The sequence below is a fragment of the Talpa occidentalis genome, unplaced genomic scaffold (genome assembly GCF_014898055.3).
Source record: "Talpa occidentalis isolate TD23 unplaced genomic scaffold, MPIMG_talOcc4v2.1 talOcc4.2, whole genome shotgun sequence".
Lineage (NCBI taxonomy): Eukaryota > Metazoa > Chordata > Mammalia > Eulipotyphla > Talpidae > Talpa > Talpa occidentalis.
Genome location: NW_023602073.1, coordinates 105,143,350 through 105,162,954, shown reverse-complemented (window position 1 = coordinate 105,162,954; position 19,605 = coordinate 105,143,350). Strand labels below are relative to the sequence as shown.

General features: G+C 34.6%; 1 protein-coding gene across 6 annotated transcripts in view; it reads right to left on the bottom strand.

Annotated features, from left to right (window-relative positions):
- GRIK2 (glutamate ionotropic receptor kainate type subunit 2) overlaps positions 1 to 19,605 on the bottom strand; it is a 587,451-nt gene that overhangs the window by 187,024 nt on the left and 380,822 nt on the right. For all 6 annotated transcript variants that reach the window (XM_054699057.1, XM_054699052.1, XM_054699054.1 and 3 more), the window contains one exon: positions 18,858 to 18,971. In XM_054699057.1, the coding sequence (XP_054555032.1) occupies positions 18,858 to 18,971 (114 nt within the window). The remainder of the gene's footprint in view (positions 1 to 18,857; positions 18,972 to 19,605) is intronic.

Below are 19,605 nucleotides of genomic sequence, written 5' to 3'. Positions count from 1 at the left end.
GAGTATTTTGGTGAATGCTATGACCTGTGACACTGTGACTCTCAAATAATTTATTTGAGAAAATGGAAATTCAGTTAACTCCAACCTAGTTGTGCATTTACTATTAACACCAGAAAACTTTTAAAATCAGTTTGTGGCAACCAGCTGAAACTCCAGTTGCTTATGGTAAAAATATTCTCAACTAAGAATAGTATCAGAACAGTTAGAGGATAATGGTAATGGCTTTTAAATTTTCCTTAATATAGATAGGTTGACCAAAAAAAAAAAAAAAAAAACACCTTTTCAATAGCATTATTCTTCTGGGCCAAATGAAAAGACATCACAATTTATAATAACAACATAAGGTGAAAAATAGTTTTGGAGATCGATTTTTAAAACAGAACAGTTTATATTTTCCCAAGAATCAGTTATTTCTTTTTATTTTCTAAGTCTTAGGGACATAATTCTTTTTATTCTTTCATTGATTGTACACTGCAAGCATTAAATAGTAAATAATAACAGAACAACTTGATTTTAAAGAGTGTATAGATCAAGATAAGGGCTACAAAATTGATTCAAGTAGAAAGCTGATGAGTGGTCAGCATGAAGTGCGGTAGCAAAGATACTGCTAAAGCTGGTTCTTGAGGAAGGTAAGTCAGCTCTTTAAAACTACAGAACTGGGCCTTCCTGGTGGCACAGGGGTTAAAGACAGCCCTATTAAGCTATCATCAGCCACTGCCGCACAAATTAAACTCCTGGCCTGAGAAGTAACCCACATGGCGCAGCAGACCTCTCCTGTCTTACCCGCTGCTCTACAGTGTATTTCAGTAGATCTGCCTATTCTGTTCCCGCCTCTCTCTGGTGTATCCTCTCACCACTGCCACCCCCCACTCCTGTTCCCGCACCTCTGGCTTACATCCCAGTTCTTGTATTCATAAATAAATAAATCTTAAAAAAAAAAAAACTACAGAACTTACAACTTAGGAAGAGAAAATAATAAGCCCTGAATGTCTTGTGCTAGATGCTCAAGAAAATGCAAAGCAGACAATCATGTTACTTAGGAAATTAAGGATAAAAGGACATAACCCTGGACAACATTAAGAGAAGATGAGTATTTCTTTAACAAATGTTTCAACTCACCATAACACCATAGCTCCTGACCATGGCTATCCCATTGCTCTAATAAGCAACACACCTGGATTTGTTAAGAATATGTAATGTGGGCCTCCCTGGTGGCACAGCGGTTGAGCGCTGGGTTGTGAAGCTGCCCGCGGCCTCTGCGGCACTGGTTCGATCCCCAGCTGCTCCCCAGCCACCGGAGGAGGGTCCCACATGGTGCGCAGACCTCTCCTGCCGCCCGCTGCTCCCCTCAGCAGTGTACTTTGGTCCTTCTGCCTGCTCTGCTCCTCTCTCTGGCTCTGGTGAATTCTCTCACCCTCCCATGCTTCTGACTGTACCCAGTGCTTGTCTAAATAAATAAATAAATAAATAAATAAATAAAAATCTTAAAAAAAAAGAATATGTAATGTATGATGTGATCCAGGAAAAGATTATAATAATTAAAAGGAGTGATTGTGCACCAACTCAATTGTAAAACTGTTCCTGACTGAGGTCAGATAATGGACCTCTAAGGGTAAAAATTGTAACTATAAAGATTATCAATAAATTATCATGTTCTTCTAAGCAAATGTGATTTTAAGTTTCTATCTAATGTTTAACAAGATACATGTTAATATTTTCATTTGATAACCTCATGCTCAAATATAAATGCAAAATATTTTTTTATTAATTCACACTTTCATTCACCAATCCATCCATCTATGCATTCATTTTTTTAAAAATCATGTAATTCTCTATATAGATTTTTAGAACACATATCAGCAAATTTTCTCTTAGAAGACAAGTGGTAAATACAGATACAACCATTGAACTATGCCATTGTGGAGCAAATGTAGCCACATAAGAAATGATTAAGCTGGCAAAAACTGTCAGACTTTTGAGGAATGAAAATTTTTAGGAACTCTGGAATCAAATAAAAAAAAAAAAAACTTAGAACAACCAGGAGAATGCTTTGTGAGGAATAAAACTGCAGAATTTCGTAGAAGAGCTAGGTGGCATATCAACTTACCCTGTTATTACTCTTCTCCACTTTTGAATTCTGTAGCAACAATGAAGATGGCATCGTACAGTGTTGGTGCTGATTGTGGGCACCATAGATATGGGTCTTTTCTCAAGCAAGGTAGTTCTATATTTTGAGCTGGGTGATGGCCCCCTGAAAGACAGACTCAAGGTCCTACTCCAACAGGAGTTTCCCCAGGGTTGAAGTTGTTTGACAGGTAGTGTTTTCCTAAGTACTAAAGGCAAATATATCAGCCACTGCCTCCTAAGCAACAGATAACAGCCAAGGCATGGCATAGGCTGACAAAGTGCCTGGAAAAAAGAGGCTGGCGAAAGTGATACTTGTGAGGACTAGGACTATGTAAAGCTCCTGTATATTCAAGGAAATCTAGAAGCCCACACAAATGTCTAAGTAGTATGCTCAGAAAAGCTCATGAGATCACAACCCTCACAAGGCAGCCGGGCTTAAGGAGGAGGAACAGTGAGTTGCAGGGACAGCATGTATGGAGGATGTTGTGCCTCTCCTATACCCCCAAACTATTACTAAAAGCCTCATACTCCACCCCCAGCACTTACTGGCCTGAACAGGCCACCCTCCTCCAAACCCAAGAGTAGATCTCAAATGCATTCATCAAAAACAAAAACAAAAACAGAACAACAACCAAAAAAACACCATATTTGTAACTGTGTGGTAAATCATTTTGCAATATATACATATATCAAATCATTATGTATTATGTAATTTCAATACAGTGGTATATGTTAATTATATCTCAATAAAAAGAATAAATAAAACACATCTTGTGTTCTCTAATTGCTATGGTATATTCCATAACACAATTACAATACATATGGTAATAATATTAAGTATAAAATCCTTGCATAATAGTGGGCCTCCCTGGTGATGCAGGGAGTTAAGCACAGCACTGTGAAGCTATCTGCAGCCTCTGCAGCACTAGTTCTATCCCCCGCCAGCCTGGGAGCAACACACATGGTGCAGCAGACCTCTCCTGACATGCTGGCTGCTCCCCTCAGCAGTGTATTTCACTCAGTCTGCCTGTTCTGTTCCCCACTCTGTCTCTGGTGAATCCTCTCACCACTGGCACCTCTTGCCTATACACCAGTTCTTGTATGCATAAATAAATAAATCTTAAGGAAAAAAAAAAAGAGTCTTGCATAATAGTATAATGGAAACTGCTGTAGGCTGTGTTAAAATCCAGGTTAAAATATTCAATATTAGTTGAACTACTAGTATAATGCAATACTAGTTTAATTATTGTTTATGGATGATTACATTTATTCTATTAATTTGTTCTGGCAAGCCATTGTTGATAATAGCTCATTATTTTCCAACTCTAATCCCAATAGCAAGCTACCCAGCACAGAACATAGGGAGGTGTTCTCCACTACACATTTACTCTCCCATTGTTCAAATGTGATTGATGGATCTAAGGGAATCTTAATTCTATCTAAAATTTCTCTGATCTCTTTTCCCTATTCTTTCAAAGAGTAACAGTAGAAATAAAAATAAATATTCCTCTAAGTATAGAATAGTAGAGTCTATTTTGTAGTTCAATCACCTTGTTCAATAAGAAATTAACACTGAGATATAATTTCTCAAGTCTCTTATTTTACGTTATTTCATTCTCCTTTAAGAGCATGCTTCATCTTTTCACTTTGAAATTATCATCCAATACGCCTACCTTTACTTTTTTCTCCTTTTTCATTTTCTATTCTATTTTCTATTTCCATTATAGAGTTTATTCTCTATGAAATGAATGAACATAAAACATTTTCTATTTCTATTCTAGAGTTTATTCTCTATAAAATGAATAAATACATCATAAATATTAATATCTATTTATTCATTCATTTAACAACCATTTAATAGCTCCCTGTAACTTTCTGGGAATTATTCTCTATCATGAAGATGCAAAATCCAATAATAAAGGGTATCTGCTCATAGGAAACATTATAGGCTAGTGAGCAAAACAAAAAGTAAGTAAGTACAAACTAAAGTCACAAAGAAATGGCATTTGAATTCAGTTCTCAGCTCTGATTTTACATAGAAATTAATTTTTTACAATTAAAATTACAACACTCTCCTGCACCTCTGGCCTGTACCCCAGTTCTTGTATGCATAAATAAATAAATCTTTAAAAAATAAATTATTATAAAGAAACATGAGGAATTTTCTTTAGCCAGTATTTTCTGAATATATCTACAGAGAAGTTTTGGATGTGCTGTATTTTATATATATATATATATATATATATATATATATATATATATATATATATCAGAAGTGTAGAGGACATGTTGAAATTCTGATGCAACAAATAATAAGCATGGGATATTATTGCTACAGGGCATAGAAAGCACATACTGTATTATAAAAGTATTGCTTTGTTTCCAAGATCAGAGAGCACTTTATTTGCCAACAATTGCAAATTAAAAAGTTCAAAAGAGGTAATATAAATTTAGATTAAAAAAAACTACAAAAAAAACTACAAAGTTCTGACATATATGAAAAAAATATAGTTTATGACCTTTGGCTCCAATTACATGTGAGTACAGTATAAAGTATTCTCCATGTAATATGATTTTTTCAAGCAGCTATGTTGCAAAGGCATTCCTTTTCTATAAGTTCTCAGATTAAGGAGAGAAAAACATTTCATTTGTTTGTCCAATATAGGGATTCTCAAACAGATGGTAAAAATAAATTAATGAGATTTTTGTTTTAATCAATTACTACATAAAAAATAAAGCTGAGCATTTAGAACATAAAATTTACAGGATTTCAAGTTAACAATACTCATTCTTATTTAGGTGTCTAATGAATGACATACTTTGATGGCATAAATTCTTTATGAGGTGTACACTTAATAAAATATATTGATTGACAAATAGATAAGGACCTGGGGACTCATCTGTCATCATTAATTTCTAGGGGCCTCCCTGATGGCACAGACGGTGTGAGCACAGCACTATGAAGCTGTCCCCAGCCTCTGCAGTGGGGGTTTGATCCTGGCCAGCCGGTGAGAATCCCGCATGGCAATCAGACCTCTCCTGTCTTGCCCACTGCTCCCCTCAGCAGTGAATTTCATCAGTCTGCCTGTTCTGTTCCCTGTTCTGTCTCTGGTGAATCCTCTCACCCTCCCGTACATCTGGCCTGTACCCTGGTTCTTGTATAAAATAGAATAAATCTTTAAAAAAATAAAATAAAATATTAATTCCTAGATGGAAAGCACTCACTTTACTGATATCAGTACCTATTTTTTTAATTTACTTTGGTGAGCTTAATTAGAATCAGGATAAAGTCTATTATTAAGATACCGTATACCTTTGAATCAAATACAACATTGTAAACCAACACTACTTCAGTTAACAAAAAGTACCAATTAAATCACAAATAAAGAAAAACAATTAGGAATCACTGTCAAGTGATTATGTGTTATTGAAAACACAGAAACTAGAACCTAAGAATCAGACATCAAACAAAAAGTGGGGGTTAAGTCAGAAGTGCCAAACATGATCTAGAATTTACTGGACATAAGTGTTACCATCTTGTTATCTCACAACCACCACTTCGCATAGGATGGATAAGATAATTTTAAGCCTGACTCACAGATCAGCATATACTTATTTTGTACCAGTCATTATCTTCCTGAAAACCCTGGATTTATGATTTCTTGTCAAACCAAACAGACTACAGCAAGTTATAGGACTGAATCAACAGAAGTGTCAAGATAGGAAAAAGACCATGCAGCAGTCAGATGACTCAATGACAGCATACATTGTTCTCTATGTCACCAATATTCATAACACCAACTGCCATCTATTTTGATAACTCCAAATCTTCCATCCAGCCTAGATCATTCTAGGCTAGTGGTGATAAATTCTACTAAAAAAAAGAATTCTTGGAGCCTCTCTGGTGGTGCAAGGGGTTAAAGACAGCACTATGAAGCTATCTGCAGCCTCTGCAGCACGAGATTGATCCCTGGCCGGCCACAGAGCAACCCACATGGAGCAGCAGACCTCTCCTTCCTATTCCACTGTTCCCTTCAGCAGTATTTCAGTTATTATGCCTGTTCTGCTCCCCACTTTGTCTCCTAAAAACAAGGCTCTAGCAAAGGAACCTGACAAATAGGATGATTGTAAAGAGAAGTCCCAGGATTACAGTTGAGCAAGAGCCCTAAAGGAAAAGGAGGTTTTTTGCAGGTTCATCAGCAGAACACATGACTGCAGGATGGCTCTCAATGGCCTAAGGGGCCCAGAAGTAATCAGGTACATCTGCCATTAAGAGAAAATTTTTATTTTATTTTATTTTTTTTTTAATTTTTTTTAAAAAGATTTTATTTATTTATATAAGCACCGGGTACAGTCAGAAGCATGGGAGGGTGAGAGAATTCACCAGAGCGAGAGCAGGGAGCAGAGCAGGCAGAAGGACTGAAGTACACTGCTGAAGGGAGCAGCGGGCAGCTGGAGAGGTCTGCGCACCATGTGGGACACTTGCCCGGTGGCCAGGGATCGAACCTGCGCTGCAGAGGCTGTGGGCAGCTTCTCAACCCAGCACTCAACTGCTGCGCCACCGGGGAGGCCCAAGAGAAAATTTTTAAAGCTTAGTGTGTTTCAGGATGAATTAATGATGCTTTCATAGAAAGTTAATGACTGGATTAAAATTAGAACTTTCTTACAAGACACACTCTGGCCCAAATAAATACATAAAAAACAGACCACAAGTATAAGTAAATAGTCTGTTGAATGTAGCAAATGCTGTGAAAATAATTCCTCTCTTTTTATATGTTTCTGTTGCACTACTCTGCAACCTCCAGTTCCTTTCTTTTTAAATGAGGTTAGCTTAACGTAACATAAAAAACTAACAAAACAATTAAATATAACTATGGGATAGTCACTATCAAATTTATCTAAAAGCAATATAAGGGCCTCCCTGGTGGTGCAGTGGTTAAGCGCTGGGATGCGAAGTTTCCCGCAGCCTTTGCAGCACCGCTTCAATCCCCAGCAGGCCGGCGAGGGTCCCACATGGCACGCAGACCCCTCCTGCCATGCCCACTGCTCCCCTCAGCAGTGTCCTCCGTCTTTCTGCCTGTTCTGCTCTGGCTCTGGTGAAGTCTCTCACCCTCCCAGGCTTCTGACTGTACCCAGTGCTTGTATAAACAAATAAATCAATCTTAAAAAAAAAAAGTTTAAAATAAATAAATAAAAATAAAAGCAATATAATAATCAAAAATGTAGCAATTTTGAAATATTTTCAAGTATATCCTATAATAATACATCGGTGGGGCCTCCTGGATGATGCAGAGGTTAAAGACACAGCACTATCAAGCTAGCGCCACCCACTGCAGCCTGAATTCAGTCCCCAGATGGCCAGGGAGCTGACCCACATCGTGCAGTGGACCTCTCATGTCTCGCCTGCTGCTCCCCTCAGCAGTGTATTTCAGTACATCTGCTTGTTCTTTTCTCTACTCTCGCTGGTGAATACGCTCACCCCTCCCAACTCTGGCCTACACCCCAGTTCTTGTGTGCATAAAGAAATCTTTAAAAAAAATAGTACCTCTCTGGAATACAAGCTTTGTTACTATTCAGAACTTGGTTTTATATGTTCATCATAAAAATATGTACAACTAGAAAAATTAAAGATAGTCTGTACAATTAACCAAAGCATTATATATGATAATGTATATTAATGTTTTAGTGTCCATTCTTGAAAAACAATTGGAAAACTCAGATTAAAATGTCTCCTTGAGAATGAATCTATTAGCATAGTTAATAATAAGAAAACAACATATCATCAAAACAAGGGAAACAGATTCAATGAAGTTCTCACTAAAGGCCAATAAAAATAAAATAGACAAAGGCAATTAAATATTAGTAAGGGAAGAAATGAAATTATAGCTACGTATTAGATACATAAGTAAATATCTAAACAACCAGAAGCAATGACTTGTAGATCTCTTAAATAGAGGGATATTTCCATATAGTGACTTGAGGTAAGTGAATCATTCAAAAATAAAATAATTTCATATATTTATGTCATAAAATAATTTGTCATTGTTTGAATTCATAAATAGGGTCCACAAATGCTGTTTCAAAAATAATCAAAAATCTGTTCTCATAAACTCTATTTGATATTCTCCTGAAATTATGATATGTGTTCTTTTTTGTTTTTTTTTGTTTTTTTGTTTTTTTTTGTGGGACCATTGCCAGTGGCCGGGGATCGAACTGGCACTGTAGAGGCTGTGGGTAGCCTCGCAATCCAGTGCTCAACCGCTGCGCCACCAGGGGAGGCCCTGATATGTGTTCTTTTTAACTTTAACTTATAAAATTACTAATTTGTATTGTTATTGTATAGTTCTCTCCAAATCTTCATTGAAAATTGTATTGGAAAACAAGGCCTCCCCGGTGGCACAGCGGTTGAACGCTGGGTTGCGAAGCTGCCCACAGCCTCTGCAGCGCCGGTTCGATCCCCGGCTGTTCCCCGGCCACCAGAGGAGGGTCCCACATGGCGCACGGACCTCTCCTCCCGCCCGCTGCTCCCCTCAGCAGTGTACTTCGGTCCTTCTGCCTGCTATGCTCCCCGCTCTGGCTCTGGTGAATTCTCTCACCCTCCCGCGCTTCTGACTGTACCCAGTGCTTGCATAGATAAATGAATAAATCTTTAAAAAAAAGAAAAGAAAATTGTATTGAAAAATAAAGAGAAAGCAGAACCTTAAGAGCTTTAATGAGGATAGCTCCCATTATTGATAGGTAGTGAATACTTTGATTACAGATTTTCCGACAATTTTATCTGCACTATAAAACTAATACCAGCATTAAGAAAAAGGATCACCAGTATAAAAAAGTATTTTAAAGACAAAAAAGACTACAAATTTAAACAAAAAAGCAAACTCTTAAGGATAAGAAATTTTGTTAAGCTCCTTCAGTTTGTTTTTCTTTCGAGCTGACTTGGAAACACCACACATAGATTTTTCTAACATAAGTGCCCAGCTCTGCTTGAAAGCTGGTGCAAAGGTGCCAGGCCATCAGCCAAGTGAGGAACCAAGCCATGGTCAAATTCCTCCAAGCAGAATGAAGAACTAATAAAGAAGTCCCAACTTTTAAACAGCTTGCAATTTTCCTCTCTAAAAATGGCTAGTTGTTTCTATGCATATTCTATATTGTTTAAAAAATACATTACTTAAGAAAATTTCATAGAATCATTTTGTTATGATGTTGAGAAGAGTAGAATTTTTTATCAATTTTATTTCTAAATGCTAATTTAGTTGATCTGAGTATATAAATTGTTTCCCAAAAATTAAGAAGTAAAGATTGTTACAGTATACATAAATGATAGATTTTAAAGCATTTGTCTGCATTAATTTAAATGGTACCATTAAGCATGATGAGACTTAACAATCCAGTATCATTAATATTTGTAAAGTTCAATGACTACTTGTTTTTATAACTTTGAGGCTGATAATTTCAAACTTGCAATTTCACTTCCTTTAATAAATACCACCAGTGGTCTAAAGTACATTCTAGTCATTCTAAAATAATGTTATTTTTTTTCTTAGCTAAATAAAGAAAATTCCATAACTGTTTATAGTAAACTTTGGTCTTAAAAATGAAAAGGGATAACATATTTATGACAATTCATTAAAAATAAGCTTACCCATTAGTATTTCATTATATCTTAATGATTAATAATAACCTACAAACTGATGGAGAAAATACACAGAAATATAATGGGGCATGCCAAATTTTTTTTTCTAAATCACAGTCATAGAAATTAACAAGAACAATAAGCAATAGATAAGCAGAAATAGTAGTAACACAGTTGACTGATAAAATTCCATCGACAGGGCATCATTATTCATTTCCTTTTTCAGGATCCACCATTCTAACTGTTGAGCTTTTGCTGATGTAGAGACAAAAGATCTTGCCATTTTCTGATTCCTGGTCTCATAGAATTCTTTTATTTTTTAGACTCTTAAAGTATGAGTTCAGCCATACCTGATTAGCATTTATGTCAGAAGCCTGTGGTGCACTACAGGTTACCAAAATTGGAAGTGAGACTACCAAGAGGAAAAGTGAAAAAACCTAGCAGCTACCATCTAGAACAACTTAATGCTTCAAGAAAAGGCAATAGTAAGGAAGTGTTGTTTGTCAGGATCAAAAATTACTGATGAAAGAGTCTCCACATGGACTCATATTTTATTCTCTTGCCTAAAAAGCAAAGCCTGGTCAATTGATATTACAAGACATTATTAAAAATAGCAATGAGTGAAAAATGAGTATCATAATCTGGGGTTTATGTTTTTTAAGTAAGAACAAAATAACATGACAGTCCTGTAAAGCAGAACTACCCTAATAATAACTGTAATGGACCATGTTTATTATTTTTTTTTACTTTTTTTACTTTTTTTTTACTTTTTTTTCCAAAATCAAGACCATTCTGCAGGAATCCACAAAGTTTCTTTCCTTTTTCTTTCTTTTATTTTGTTTTGCAAGTCTATTACACAAAGACATTCTTTTTAATGACTGATCCTCTTTCTTGCACACAAATTCTTTAGTACACTACTGAAGGCACAATTACCACAGTCTTAGTTGTTGCAAACTGTATTTACTTCCTTTCAGAAAAGTAACTTCAGAGAATTTACATGATTTACAAAAATCTAAGTCTTTATTGGCCATAATTATCATTCTAAGAGGAGTTTTTGCTTTTACTCTATATCTATAGAAAATCTGCTGGGATTTTGGAAAGCAAGAACTTCTTTCTCCTTCAAATGTGATATTTAATCATGAGGAATTGTAGCGAATCCTATGGAAATAATGACTGCATAAATATGTTGAAATTAACTTTCAAGAAAAAGATTTGCTAGTTGTGTTGTTCACTAACATTTTAGGAAATATACTGATGTCAGAGCAATATGAATTTAAAGGAGCATTTGGCTTAGCGATTATCATTCATGTTTATATGAAAAAAGAATTCACATTTTTGTAAAAATCGGCATGCTCTTAAATTCCTCCACTGACTGAATTAACAGTGCAGATTGGAGATCTTGGTCTTTATGCTGGTATTTATATTTTGGCCTTTAATATTTCATCAGCTAATTCACAAGTGAAATAATAAAGAGGGGGGAAAAAGCTGAAGCTCAAATCAATCAAATATGCCATTTCACTGTTCTTCCAGTAAAAGGTTTGATGAGAAAGGAGATTTCACCTATTAGCTAATCTCCAAACTGCATTTCATTTCTGAATTTAATTTATTATTCTCTTAAATTAATAATCAAGATTTGACTACATAACAGTTACTGCCAACATCTTCATCCATACATGGCTAAATAATTTTATTACCCTCCCCACCATTCTTATGATGCTCTGTGATGAAGCCAACAACCCAGCTTCTTAGGCTTTTAACCTTAAAGTCCTCATCCATGCTTCTCAATTATTTTTTTGCCCCATCAAATCTATTGCCTAGAAATTTCATGCCTGATTTTTCCATGTTGCCATCTCTTTCCTGTTGCTTGTAGTTATAACACCTTTCAAATCAGATTCTACAACTTCTTCATTTTATAATACACATGATCAATCCATAGCTCATTGTTCAACATACTCCTGACTTGTTTCTTATATTCTCTTACAATAATCTTTTCCTTTCTTTCTTTTTGTTATTTGAATCATGAATACAGAGTTTAAAGAGACTGAGGTATTTAGGAAAATAAATGTCTGCCATTGAGTGAACAGAAAATTATTGGAACCATAAAGTTTAGAAATATAGGAGAAACAGTGTGTTAAGGCCTGAGTGATGAAGGAGGTTCAATACATGTTGAATTTGGCCCTAAACATTCAGGTGGATATATGTTCTACAACTAATAGCAAATTTATATCTGAATCTCAGATCAAGATTAAATTTGAAATTTAGATTAAATGATTTTCATAGCACTATTGTGATAACATCATTAAAAAAGAGAAAGCTAAAGTAAAATTATTGCATTTCCATGTAATTTGCTGTGGTTAAGCTGATCCAAAAATGCAGATTTCTCTATATATTCTTCTACGCCAAATTTAATATATTATTCATAAGAAAATAATCTTAAACAAAATTATAGTATTGGCAATTAAAATAACAAAAAATGGAAATACTCAACAGTCTTTATTATGGCAGCATTTAAAAATTAGATTAAATAAGGAAGGATAAAGGAAGCAACACTAATGTGTCAGTGTGTATATTATGAGGTAAAAACATAAGATTGAGACCCTAGGATTTTAAAAATTATGACTAACTTCACAAAAAACTACAGTTTCTTTCTGTACTACCTCCAACAGCTTTATAACTGATCAGAATGTCTAAAAATATATATAAGAAGTTATTTGAAATAAAATACATTGAGGTATTAGAACAAATACGAAAGGGGGAAATGTAATACTAGCATGATCCCCAAAATAGAAGACAAATATATGATGAAAAAAGGCTTGGTTGCCTTTGAACAAGTGAGCTGCAGGAATGGGGTCTGAAGAGACTGAGCTTGACTGAGGCATTCTCATCTTGAATGTTAACATTGAAGAAGTACTTACATATATGTATGTACAATATTCTCCTTAGAGTATTTTGATCTTTTGATCTTATTATCTCCACATTACATGCTTAAAACTGCTTATAAAGAGTGTAGAGCCTGCTAAGAATGAAATATTTTTCTTTGTGAAGCTGTAATGTCTGAATTTCCAAGCCCAAATGCTAGCAACTCTAAGAACTAGGTGCTTGACAGTCCTTCTGTGACAATGGAAAGAGTAAAATCAGAGGGAAAACTCATTGCTGTGGGGTACTTGAAGCCCTAGAAATCTGCTTTTGTTGATATTACAGAAGAAGCTACAAAACCATTTAGGGTATGATTTGGTCACATCATTTTTTGAACGTGATTCTTTCCATTGTCCTTGGGACTTTGCTCCCAGCTAAGCTTTCTATATTTGTGGACTGTAACAGCAAAGCTTTACAAGCCTAAGCAAGTAAAGGCTGAAATACACTGAAATACAATACAATGTTCAGGAAATGTTAGTAAATAAATAAATAAATAAATAAAAACGAAAAACAAGATTAAATTGCAAAGACAAGCAACTTTGCTTCATTCATTGAGCTGCTGAAAGAAAGAACCTTTGCAAGAGTAAGTAATTTTTCTGAAAAGGTAACCACATTTATAATAATTTGCATATTGAAGTTCTAGTAGTCATCAAGGGAAAGAGTATGTACAGTGACATTTAAGTGCTAACACTCTTTTGATGAACAAAAATCAATTATTCTACAAGAGCAGTACAGTGGAAAGCACTCAACATAGAGAGGCCTGAAAAAAAACCCATTGAAAACTAGGAACACAATGGGAAATAGGCATTCCCTCTACTGACTTAAATAATACTCAGCCAGCTGAATTAGTCCCAAGTAGTAAATCCATAGCTGTAAGGACTATAGAGCCAAATTATAAATCGAAGACACAGCAAACATTATTCTTTTAAAACTCTCTCCATCTCAGTCAGAATTAGGATTTTTGTTACCATTTTCTTGATAAAAAATCTACAAATTTTAAATGAAAAAATTTAATAAAAATTTGTATACCTCCTGTACACAAGGAAGAGACTAAGCATGACTGAAAACACCCAAGTGACTTCAGAAGCTTCTTAAATAGGTTACTTAAGCAAGAGAAAGGGATTGGGGGTGTGGGGAATTCAAAGGCCAGAGAAGTAATATGAGGAATATTAAGGAAAGGACATACGTAGTCCTGAGCTTTAGGTTTAGACCCTCAGGTGAAGTTGCATAGATTTCTAAGGTATATGATATCCTAAATCTCAATTAAAAACTAAACTAAAATAAAAAGTTTAGGACTATCTAAAATGAATTCATTATATGATATAATTATATGCTGCCTCTACATATTTTACTAGTAGAGTAAACTATGTGCTGCTAAAAGTAAATTAAAAATTATTATATATATGATGTTTAATCTCAGCCTTAAAGAGAAAAAATGAGATCAGTCCCAATACTATGTTATTGATCAAAAAATCAGAGATCATGGTTTAGAGACTGAAAGAAAACTGAGTGCTAAATTAAAACAGGTGAGAAATAAGAAGCCTAAGATCTCCAAGCAAGAAGACACTAAATCAGACTTTCTAGTTGGAATGTGTCAATAGTTGAAGTTACACTTATACCAATATCACATTGCTTTCACACATGTGGATTTCTGGATGAGTATTGCTTTAGGTAAACAGTTCTCAGTCAAGATGCTATTTTGATCATAAAATATAGTTGTTAGACTTTTGCATAGTGGATCACTATAGATTTTATTTTATAATATTATTGTTCAGGGCCTCCCCTAGTGGCACAGGTGGTTGAGTGCCACACTGTGAAGCTGTCCGCAGCCTCTGCAGTGCTGGTTCAATCCCGGCCTGCCGGCGAGGGTCCCACATGGCGCGCAGACCTCTCCTGCCACCCGCTGCTCCCCTCAGCAGTGTACTTCGGTCCTTCTGCCTGTTCTGCTCCCCGCTCTGGCTCTGGTGAATCCTCTCACCCTCCCATGAATCTGGCCTACATCCCTGTTCTTGTATAAATAAATAAATAAATAAATAAATAAATAAATAAATAAATAAATAAATCTTAAAAAAAATATTGTTCAGGTTGGCTAAACAGATTGATTGATATCTTGCTGTGCCACTTTCTACCTGTGAAACCATAAGTAGATGACCTAGGCAAACTGGACGGGAGCTTTCTCACCTATGAAATGGTACTAATAATGGTACTACATGAACAGGTCACCATGACAAATAAATGAGTAAATTCATTAGTAGTGCATTCAATATTGTCTAGCATATAGTAGGCCTACAATAAAAGTCTACTATTGATTTTGTAATGAACCATATTATATAATCATATTTGATGAAGTTGAGAAACAGAACATAGCATCAGTCCCAGTAATTAAGGCCTTCTTTCAATTTTATAAATTTTCCAAGATCTTTATTGCTTTAGGACCCCTGAACATACTGTTCTCTCTTCCAAAAATACTCCTTTCCCTTTCTAATTCTATCTCAAACTTCACATCTTAGTTGTTTATTCTTCTTCAGTGAAGCCTAACATGACTGATCTTTCCACTCCTGACATCCAATGTAACTCAGGATCATCCCGTAAAAGGTGTCATACCATTTATTCTTCTCTTCTATCCTAAGCACAAAGTGTGTGTGTGTGTGTGTGTTTGTGTGCATAGGTGAAAAGACAGAGAAGAGAGTGTGAGAAAGAGTATGAGAAATAGCATATGTAATTAATTCTCCCCATGAATCCCTACCAATAATTTCTATATTCCATGAAGACAGATAACATGTCTATTTTGTTCATCAAATACAGCTTTTAATGCAATGCCTAGTAGATTGTCATCACTCCATATGTATTTGTTAAATAAAAGAATGAATAAAATAAGTAAATAAATGAAATTCAAAAGAAATAGAAATAATTATGATTAACAACTGGTAAGAGGGAATTCTAGAAACCTCTCTGTTTTTTTTAAGACATATCACAAAACTGCTGAACAAGAAGCATAAGTGAACTCTTTATGAACATCGAAATTTAGCAACAATCTTCTCAGAAATTTTCTAAGAGAGAAAAGTATAAAATAACCATAACATAAATCAAATGATGATAACCTCCTTGTAAACTGTAAATTAAATATCAATAAATTACATCAAGCATAAGACTTATGTAAATAAGGTAAATAATCTCTCCAAACCTGTTTTTTTTTTTCTTGATTATGGTTACTACGTGAACAGAGGATCAGAATTTTTTTTTCCTACAAAATAGTATAAAAACAATTAGAGTACCTTCCTTTTAATAAACATCATAATCTTTTAAACATCATCATACTCTAAAATATAAACAACATGTTTGTTAAAATGTAAGATTAATATATGGTCCACAGTTGATCTTACTGTTTAGTTACAAAGAGTAATGATCTGAGCGGTAATTTTTAATCATTATTTAGAGGAAAATTACCTGCGTAATTAAAAAATATGAACAAGTTCAAAATTTAAAGGTTACAGTATGGTTTGGTTAGTGGTACTATATTAAAGGTTTTATACCTGACTTCAAATGAAGCTAAGATTCAATACCACTTCTTTTAAGACAGATACACAATTAGTTATGATTGAGAAAAACATCTGGATACTTTATATAAAATAATTCTGAATAATTAAGATTGAGAAATTAGATGGGTAGTCTTAATCACCTCATTTGTTTGGACAAGAAGTTTGCAATAACTTGACTTGAAAAATGCTTAATTATAATCATTTAAAGTTTGCTTACTTCCTCCAATTTTCCATTTAATTAGATATAATTTATTTAATTTGACAAATACTTAATATTTACTATTATGCCAAAAACTTTTTTCTCCAACACTGATCCAAAAACTAAAAAATTTGACCACTGGTCTTTTATAGATTCATGTCAAATGGAGACATAGACATATATAAATGTCCCCCCACCAAAAAAAAGCCTGGCAAATACCATAATAGAGTATTCTATAAATTCTACTCCCTTCTCCCTAGCAGTCACACAACTAAAGGGTTGTTCAGCAGTTTCAGAAAGATGGTGTCATTTGAGATGGGTCTGGAAGAATGACTAGGATTTGCACAGAGGGAATAATTTATAACGAATAAAGATTTGGAGACAGAGAATAAGTGATGCATTTGGAAGTTTGACTGGGTTAAGAATAATATAGACGGAAGCCAAATGATGAAGACTGTAGGATCCCCTACTCAGCACAGTACTCCATGAGCACCATAGAGGCACACGTATAAAAACAGGAGACACAGATCTATTCCTCTAAGGACATTTAGTGATATTGAAGAAATAATGAGAAAATAGCATAATCAGCATAATATTAACTCTGAACAATACCTCAGTATTATAATAGTATTATAATTTCTCATGGAGAGAAACATGCTACAGAGAAAGAAAACAGGGCTAACACAATCACAGTAGCAGCCTAATCGGCTATGCCAGTTCAGTTAACAGGGGTTCTGAAAGGGAGTAATGGAAAACAAGGATAGCAAGGTGGCAGAAAACAAGACTTTAGAAGGTTTTGCAAAACAGTGTAGAAATTGGAGGGCTTTTTTAGTATCAATATGGAGTCACTGAAAATGTATAAGGAGAAAGCAGACAAATAATAGTTTTAGATGTTTACAGTGGAGAATGGGGGTACACTGCAAAAGGGGAAGGTTGTTGGCAGGAGGGATAGTTACAAAGTTAATAGAATACAATAGTACTAGTATGAGATTGTAAAACTGAGGACATGCTGACATAAAATTATTCCCTTTCAGAACCCCTGTTAACTGAACTGGGATAGCCAATTAGGCTGCTACTGTGATTGTGTTAGCCCTGTTTTCTTTCTCTGCAGCATGTTTCCCTCCATTTCTGAGGGAATTATAGTACTATTATAATACTGAGATATTATATTGTTCAGAGTTAATATAATGCTGATTATGCTATTATTTAATAGCAGAATACAGAATGACATAATATAGAATACTAGCACTCTGTAAGAATATTCCAACTGAAAACAGAGTAGATTGGTGGGTATGAGAGTCATCTCTGAAAATATAAAGAGATACAGGAAAATTAATTTTAAAGGGGCTTAGGATGTTTGACTATCATGGGTAGCAAGCAAGAAGTCACTGAGGTCCTTAGCATGGGAATGATTAAAAAAAAGGTCTCATGCACTTCTTCCAGTGTCATTTCATGATTACCAGCTTTGCTTCATTACCAAGCTGTTTTAACCCAAGCTATTTTAACTCAAGCTGTTTTATTTTGACATGCCTGGAGATCTGACATCCCTTGTTGTCACTAACAGGACAAGATTATGAATTCCCCTTGGCTTAATTTGCCACCATAAATCAAATTTGGAAATTATATAAATGCAAACAGTGTGGGGTGGTTTTCTGGACATTAATCTCACATTTGTATTGACTACCTGGGGAGACACAGACATTGATAGGCTTATTCTGTAGGTAGAAATTCTGACTAAAAAATGTAAGAGTTCCTTACTTACCTAAAATTAAATTTTCCATTTGCAAATGGCATAGTAGGCATAAATGAACATTACTGTGTGATCCAATTAAAATATATAATTATAAGAGAGGTAAAAATATCTAACTTATCAGTATTAATTTAACTGTGTTGGTGGTAAAAATATTTCTGGCTTATAAAAGCACTTGTTATTTGATTTCATTAGGAAGATTAGTAAAGTAAAATGTGATTCTCCATGATGAAAGCAATTACATTAAAAGCAAAGTTAATATATAATTATAATAGAAAAAAATCCTGAAAAATAAATGGGGCACCCTGTGAAATAATTTGCATGAATGAAGGAAGCAGCAAAATTCACTAGCTAGATTTATACAACTGCATGTCCATGTATTTTTCAAACCTTAACATTGACAATTCTTCAACAGTGATTAAATTTGAAAAAAGGTAAAGATGCACAGTGATATATGAAGCTGTATTATTAATCGACATAAGCAACCCAAACATTAATATAATTTATATCACTGAAGACTAACAAAATAAAACTGACTCAATTAACATTGACTCATCTATTATACAGTAATTGCTAAATAACTGTCAAATACATTACATTTTGTTCATTACTAGCCCAATTATAATGTCCTTTTCTATCCCCTTCCATGTTTATCTACAGTTATCTAAAAATAATGGGAAAACAAATACTTACCAAAATGGTGGTAACGATCAGAGAGCGATTAGATAAGGAATCTGTAATGTTGGCTGGTTTTCCCTTTTGACTTTCTGTCATATTCAGGCCACTGGCTGGATCCCAAGTACCAATCTATAAAATACCATATGTATTTTTTAAATTATCCATCAGGCACCTGGGAGAGTACTGCAAGAGAAAGTTAAGACTGCTAACACTTATTATTCACCTCTGCTGCATTACCTGCTGTCGTTAAAGGCTGCTTGTTTTAAGCATGATTCACTGCTCTGTGAAGTGTGTCCAGTGAAGTGTGACATTAAAGAAGAAAATGATCCACTGCACTTCTACAGTCAGTGTGGGAGCTCAATTTTCCATTCAAACCTTCATTCACCAAGATTAACCGTATTTGATGATACCTTGATAGCTGGCTAGAAACTCATTAATAGCACACATCTTTTACTGTAATGGATCTATCCCATCCTCTCATTATAAAGATGACATGCCATATTATATGGACAAAACTAAAAGACAGCAAAACCTGAGGATACAGGATAAATTGATAGGTAAAGGCAAGTTTAAATATAACAAGTATGCTATATAAACCTCAGTAAGGCAAAATTGTAGCCAGAATCATCTTAGGAGCTATTAAAATACACCAATGTAGTTTTTAAAACACTCTGAGAAAGGGAGATGATAGCACAATCTCATCTGAATTAGTCACCCAAATATTTTCTTCTGTAGTCTAATATATATTTTAACTTAACTAATA